This window comes from Neophocaena asiaeorientalis, unplaced genomic scaffold (genome assembly GCF_003031525.2).
Source record: "Neophocaena asiaeorientalis asiaeorientalis breed wild unplaced genomic scaffold, Neophocaena_asiaeorientalis_V1.1 scaffold59, whole genome shotgun sequence".
Lineage (NCBI taxonomy): Eukaryota > Metazoa > Chordata > Mammalia > Artiodactyla > Phocoenidae > Neophocaena > Neophocaena asiaeorientalis.
Window position 1 is genome coordinate 8,378,666 of NW_020174268.1, and position 6,794 is coordinate 8,385,459.

General features: G+C 45.5%; 1 protein-coding gene across 3 annotated transcripts in view; it reads left to right on the plus strand.

The window, feature by feature from the left end:
- Positions 1–6,626, plus strand: part of WDFY2 (WD repeat and FYVE domain containing 2) — a 170,051-nt gene extending 163,425 nt beyond the window's left edge. For 2 of the 3 annotated variants that reach the window (XM_024755532.1, XM_024755529.1), the window contains 4 exons: positions 484–585; positions 1,444–1,574; positions 4,346–4,454; positions 5,476–6,626. In XM_024755532.1, coding sequence (XP_024611300.1) covers positions 484–585; positions 1,444–1,574; positions 4,346–4,454; positions 5,476–5,505 — 372 coding nt within the window. In that variant the 3' untranslated portion in view covers positions 5,506–6,626. The other variant, XM_024755530.1, reaches the window with a different exon arrangement.
- Positions 6,627–6,794: the final 168 nt, after the last annotated feature.

Genomic DNA, 6,794 nt, shown 5'->3' on the forward strand with positions numbered 1-6,794 from the left:
TTTTCCCTCCCCTCCTCCCCCCTTACACACACCCATGTGCTCCAGCCATCCTGCCCCTCTCTCAGCCCACTGTGCCTGGTCTCCTGCCATGCATCCCCAGGTCTCAGCTTGTTATCATTTGTCAGAGACAAAGTCCTGAACCCCAGCCTAGGTCATCCCACTCTCACAGCGCTCTGTGCTTCTCCTTCTCAGGCCTCTGATCCTTACACTGATTCAGATAATAACTATTATTAATAAGATTTTCATATTAAGTCTTCCCTGATAAATTACAAGCTCCATGATGGTAGAGATTCTTTCTCTTCACCACTACATCCCCAGGACCTGACGCATCGTAGGCATTTAGGAAATACTTTCAAAATGATCGAGAAATCACACCTCTGTTTCTTAGAAACACATCTTGATTATGTAAGTTTTGGCAGTGACACTGGTTCCACTGTCTGGGCTGCTTCTCACTGTGACCTGTTGTGTGCTTTATTTGACAAGACCCCTGAATGGTTGGACAGTGATTCCTGCCAAAAGTGCGATCAGCCTTTCTTCTGGAACTTCAAGCAGATGTGGGACAGCAAGAAAATTGGCCTGAGACAGGTGGGTGATACGGATGCTTCCTCAAAATGTAATCGTGTAGAAATAACTTTATCTTGTGATCTTGGAGGAAGTAGCGCCCCTGGGCGAGAGCTGCAGTGGGAGTAAATTATTGCCCTGGAGTCACTTTGTGACCGCACGCTAGTTTATTCCCTTTCTCTCCTGTAGCTCATTCCTGCTGCATTCGGTTTCCGTAGGCACTTGGTGCCAGTAGTTAAGGGATATGATTTTAGAATTCTAGTGGCATCTAGTGAAATGTACCTTAAAATTAGAGGGGCCGTGCTTAGCTTATATTGGTACCAAACCATGAAATTATGTAAGTGATGTTTGTTTCTTCTTAATTCCATTTTCCTTCCTTCCATCTTAGTTTTAGTTATTTATATCTACTTATAATACAGCATTTTCAATCTGATTCCACGGTTGGGTTTGTTCTGCCCCAAGGAAGTCAAATGCCAGTCGCCTAGCTTGAGCACGGCCAAAGTGCAGACAGTAGATTGAGTCAGGTTTCGTCCCAGTTCTTCACCCAGCAGCGAAACCTCTGGAGGTGGCACTTCTGGACACCCAGCTTTAAGATAACCCGACCGCTGGGTGGGTCCTCCAGTTCATACGGTGATAATTGGAAAGCACCGAGACTGGGGAAGGGGGGCGGGGTCTGGGGGGGCCGTGACACGATCACGTGTGCTTCCCAAACAGTCCTCATCCTGAATAAACAGTCCAAAAAGAGGAGCACCTGGCATGTTCCTTCAGTTTCCTGGAACATTCTGGTTTAGCATCCTCACCTGGATGCTATGGGTCACACCTGAGCCTACCTGGCCAGGCCGAGGTGCGCAGTCGCAGGGAGCATGTTTTCTCTCCCTCCAGCACCACTGCCGGAAGTGCGGGAAGGCCGTCTGCGGCAAGTGCAGCTCCAAGCGCTCCTCCATCCCTCTGATGGGCTTCGAGTTTGAAGTGAGGGTGTGTGACAGCTGCCACGAGGCCATCACAGATGAGGAGTAAGTCCCAGCAATCCGCAGAACTGTCGAGGTTAAGGAGGGAGCCGGGTCTAAGAGCTTCGCCCAGTGCCGCAGCCATGACTAATAGGGCCCTAGTCCTGCTGGTTTCTAATGCAGACCGTGGCTGGTGGGCAGAGCCCTCCTTTCCACCAAGAGATCATGTTCTCTTGTGGGCAGGAGGAGAGAGTGCACGCTGAGAAATCATCTCTGTGCTCTCGTCAGTCCCAGGGGTGTGTGCCGTGAAATGTTCTTGTAGCAAACTCTCTGCTCATTTTCTTGAGAATTGCCCAGCAGTGCAGGAGCCCTGGGTTTACTTTCTAGCCCAAGCTGGTATCATTATAGGACCAAATCAGCCCACAGGCTCCAGAGCTTTTGTTTTCCAGGAAGAGTTAAGCCACTTCTCCTAAGAGGCCAGTGCCGCCAGTTGCCCAGCTGCTGAGTCTTGCTGGTCGGTCTCTCCCAATAACCCAGGACCTGAGGTTACTGTGCCGCTGTGCTTTGTTGGGGGGTGGCAGGGAGGGTGGGACAGATCCATGTTGTCTTCATTTTTTTAATCTATGTTCCTTTTTTTTGTTTGGTTGGTTTTTTTGGCCACACCGCACGACATGCGGAATCTTAGTTCCTCCACCAGGGATTGAACCCGTGCCCCCTGTCATGGAAGCTCAGAGTCCTAACCACTAGACTGCCAGGGAATTCCTCCCATGTCATCTTTTTCATGTCAGCTGTTGTAAAACAGATGTAAACAGAATGCTCTTCACCAAGTTTCCCTTTTAGTGAATTACAACAGGATCTCATAGGGAACTTATTGCCCAATTCTCCCACCTCCACCCACCGCCACACCTGTTTAGAGTAAAATCATTTTACGTACTAGATGGGTGTCTTAAAAGCTGCATGTAGGGCTTCCCTGGTGGCGCAGTGGTTGAGAGTCCGCCTGCCGATGCAGGGGATGCGGGTTTGTGCCCCGGTCCGGGAAGATCCCACATGCTGTGGAGCGGCTGAGCCCGTGAGCCATGGCCGCTGAGCCTGCGTGTCCGGAGCCTGTGCTCCGCAACGGGAGAGGCCACAACGGTGAGAGGCCCGCGTACCGCAAAAAAAAAAAAAAAAAAAAATGCATCAGAGGAGGTCAGCATTTAAAGGAAATTCTTGGCAAATTAATAAAACAAAGTGTTCTCTTACAGATAACACTAATGTTAATGTATGTGTTTTTTTCATCTTATTTAGTCATAGCAAATGTTAAGTAAGATGCCCTTGCATAAGTAAGCATTTATGTTCATTGGTTATGTTCTGCTCATCGTATGTGGTGAAATTAATGAGTTCTCATTAAATTAGAGAGCTGCAAGAGACAGGATATTCTAGTTTAATTCTTCATTAAAAACACAGACCCAGAGAGTCTAAGTGACTACAAATTAAACCTAATTCTTTAATTCTAAATATTTTAAAGTGATCAGTTGTAGGATACTGAAGATCTGTTCTCCAGATTGAGCAATTAACAGCCATCTTCAGGGAGCCCATTGCCGAGGAGCGGCGACGTGAAACATGATTAGAAAACTGCAGTCTCCTTCCACGTCCCTGTCCCCTTTCCCACATCACTGTTTCTTCTGCTTTCTTCTCCGTGGGAGCATGTGCATTGCCTCTAGAGTACCTAGGCAGTTGACCAGCCTTCTTACTAAAAAAATACACAGATTAAGAAACTAAAAAGCAAATAACAGTGTTTGTTAATATATTGTTTTACTTGTCAAAGCATCAGAATGCCACAGAAAAACCAGATCTGCAGTTATACCAGGGAAAAAAGGAGAAAGAATGAAGAGCCCTTAGATGAGAATGACAGTCTTGGGCGTTTTAACAAGTGTGCTTTTTTTTTTTTAATGCAATAGACAAAGGTAGACTATTTTACCAGCAAGTCCTTCTGAGATCAAACTTAGCAAAAGCACTGTGGGTCATTTTTAAGATTTGTTTACAGCACAGGTAGAGAGCCTCACAGACTCAGTCAGAGCAACAAAATCTCCAAAAGGACGTTTAGAAACTTCACATCTTTTGACCATTTTGGAGAGTATAAGAATCCTTTTACCCTTTTTTTTTTTTAAAAATCATAACATGTCACCAGGGAATAAAAGTAGCTCTGAGGAGCATTCCTTTTTCTTTCTTCTTTTTTTTTTTTTGCGGTACACGGGCCTCTCACTGTTGTGGCCTCTCCTGTCGCGGAGCACAGGCTCCGGACGTGCAGGCTCAGTGGCCATGGCTCACGGGCCCAGCCACTCCATGGCATGTGGGATCTTCCCAGACCGGGGCACAAACCTGTGTCCCCTGCATCGGCAGGTGGACTCAACCACTGCGCCACCAGGGAAGCCCCATTTTTTTTTTAATTTATTAATTTATTTGTTTTTGGCTGCATTGAGTCTTCGTTGCTGCATGTGGGCTTTCTCTAGTTGCGGTGAGCAGGCTTCTTATTGCTGTGGCTTATCTTGTTGTAGAGCACAGGCTTTAGGTGCACAGGCTTCAGTAGTTGTGGTGCACGGGCTCAGTAGTTGTGGCTCACGGGCTTAGTTGCTCTGCAGCTGTGGGATCTTCCCGGATCAGGGCTCGAACCCGTGTCCCCTGCATCGCCAGGCAGATTCTTAACCACTGCACCACCAGGGAAGTCCCAGGAGCATTTCTAATAGTGAAGTCACTCTAGCCATTTGGCTAAAAATTAGAGCTTAATGTCACTCTAGATCTTCTTCCTTTATATACTACTGCCTTTTACTCTTGGGAACTTTCTTTGCTCCCTCCAGACGTGCACCCACGGCGACCTTCCATGACAGTAAACATAACATCGTGCATGTGCATTTTGATGCCACCAGAGGATGGTTACTGACTTCGGGAACTGACAAGGTTATTAAGGTAGGATGCTCTCTTATCTTAGAAGCTTTCCATCTTTGGCCCTGTGTAAATATACAGGAGCCCCAAGACCACATGAGGTCTGCTCCAAAGCTTACCCTTGGCAATGAGCATTTTTGAGAACCTGCTACCTGCCGTGAACAGTCACTGGCTGTACACACCAAAATAAGACATGGCTCTCGCCTGAAAGGAACAGCTAGTCTACTGGGGACATACTTTTAAAAAGACAGTTAATAATAGGTCACATGTTCAGCAGCCCAAAGAGTAATATGGACAGGAATTACTGGACGAGTTCAGGAGATGGAGATGGCTTCAGGAGGGGGTTTGAGCTGAGCATTGAATGAGCCAACAAGTAATAAACAAGATCTTTTCCCAGTGAGATCAATTACCCGGGAGCAGTCCTCCAGGGCCTGAGGACTGCGCTAGACCACATGGATTTTGTGACACAGCAGAGGCACAGGACTGAAGGGGCCACACCTGTGTCATTCTCTGAGGCACCCAGAGGCTCAGGTTTGCCTCGTTCACTGAGCCCTACTTCCTGGGCCCATTCTGGTCCCTTCTTGGAGGCGGCAGCAGGATGGGGCAGTTGAAATAACCCCCTTTGGAAGCCACCAGACCTCTGTGACTTCGAGCACGTTTAAAGTAAATTCTGGGAGGCTTGGTTCCTTTATTTTTGAAAATGAGACATTTTGTAGAACTGTTTGGAAGATGAGATATAGAAAGGACACAGCACATCTTGGTACCCATTTGTTGCCTCATATGTTACTTCCCTTCCCCCTTGAATGAATCTAATCTGCCTTTATTCTCCATCAGCCGGATTAAAATTTCCAGCTGCCATTGTCCTGTTTTTGAGGGTTATGTTGAACTTTTTGATGGACAAATACTATTTTATAGATTTATAAACGATGTTCGTATAGTACTTAGTTCCTTGTTAAGTTAAAAAATACACTTGAATTCAGTTACAAAGACTGGATGCCCAACACAGTTGAGTGGTAGTTCATCAGAGATCTTCTTCTTTTTACAGTTGTGGGATATGACCCCGGTTGTGTCTTGATGCCCCTTCCAGGCACCAGAAAGATAGTATTTACTCAAGAAACGGTTGTTCTAACCTAAATCATGACTGGAGCTGTAAAGCAGATGCGTGAGTGGTGGGAGAGAAGCTGAAGAGCTGAGCTGAGCTTGTGTGTGACCCGCACACACGGCGGTGAGCGGTTGGTGAGCTCTTGCGAGGGAACTCTTGCAACTTGTTCATACGATATAAAAGAGGATATTTTTTTAACAAGTGGTTTATACAGTCTGGCTGTGCTACCTTGTTTTGAGTATACTGCAAACTCAGTGTGGGGTGTTTTAAGTTTTATATTTTTCACCACTTCGTTTTAGTTGTTGCTTTGTGTGTCGGAGAAATGAGGCGTGTATAACTGTTCAGGGTATTTTCGGTAGTTATAAAGTAGTTTCCGTGTTTCCTTCACTTGGACACATATCTCGTGGTCGGCATCTTTTTCTTCTCTATGTATCCACCCTCAGCTTCATCTGCTGTTCCCCAGAGTGTATGTATTCAGTTTATTTGCAGTGTTTCTGCTTTCGTAGAAATCCCCTCCCATTGAGAGACCTGGAAAACCATTCATGTGGATTTCCCAGCTGACTCTTGAATGGCCTGAGAGTGATCTGTTTGTGATATCTAGGTCGTACGTGTTCTCATGGAGTGGAAATGACCTTGTGTTTCTGCCTCAGTTTTTCTCTGTCTTTCCTGCATTAAAAACAAATGTTGTGAGAAAGCCACTCCCAGCCACAAAGTAGATTTTCATAACTCAGGCCTTCAACTCTCAGTGCCTGGATCGTTTCTAATTCAGCTGGAGCTTTCTGAGCCTTTTAGGTTTTAGTTTTATTGACACAGCTCTCTGTCGCTCTTCATATTAAACACAAAACAACAAAACCCTGTGTCCTTCAAGAATAGTGTCTTTAAAATGCGTTGTTCTATGTGATGTCACCTCTGAACTTGAACATGTTCGTTGCTGCGAGGTTGTATCCTGCTTTATTCCTCACCGTCTGTATTTTCTTCTTTCAAAACGAGATATTTAAAGATTTTTATCTTCATGTATTTTATGAGAACACTTTGCACACTTTCATACTAAAATTGTGTGATCTGAGACATAAAAGGTACTGAATCCTACAGTTCATGCTGTGTTCCAGTTGGGAATGTAAAAAAAAAAGAGGGGCAGGGGGAGGCTTTAGGAGATGAATCTAAACTCTAATTTTAAGGGAATCCACTCAAACTTGATAAATTGAGATATTCTTGTGTGTAGTGACTTAACTTGGGATATTGAAGTTCTTTTTTAAAATCTT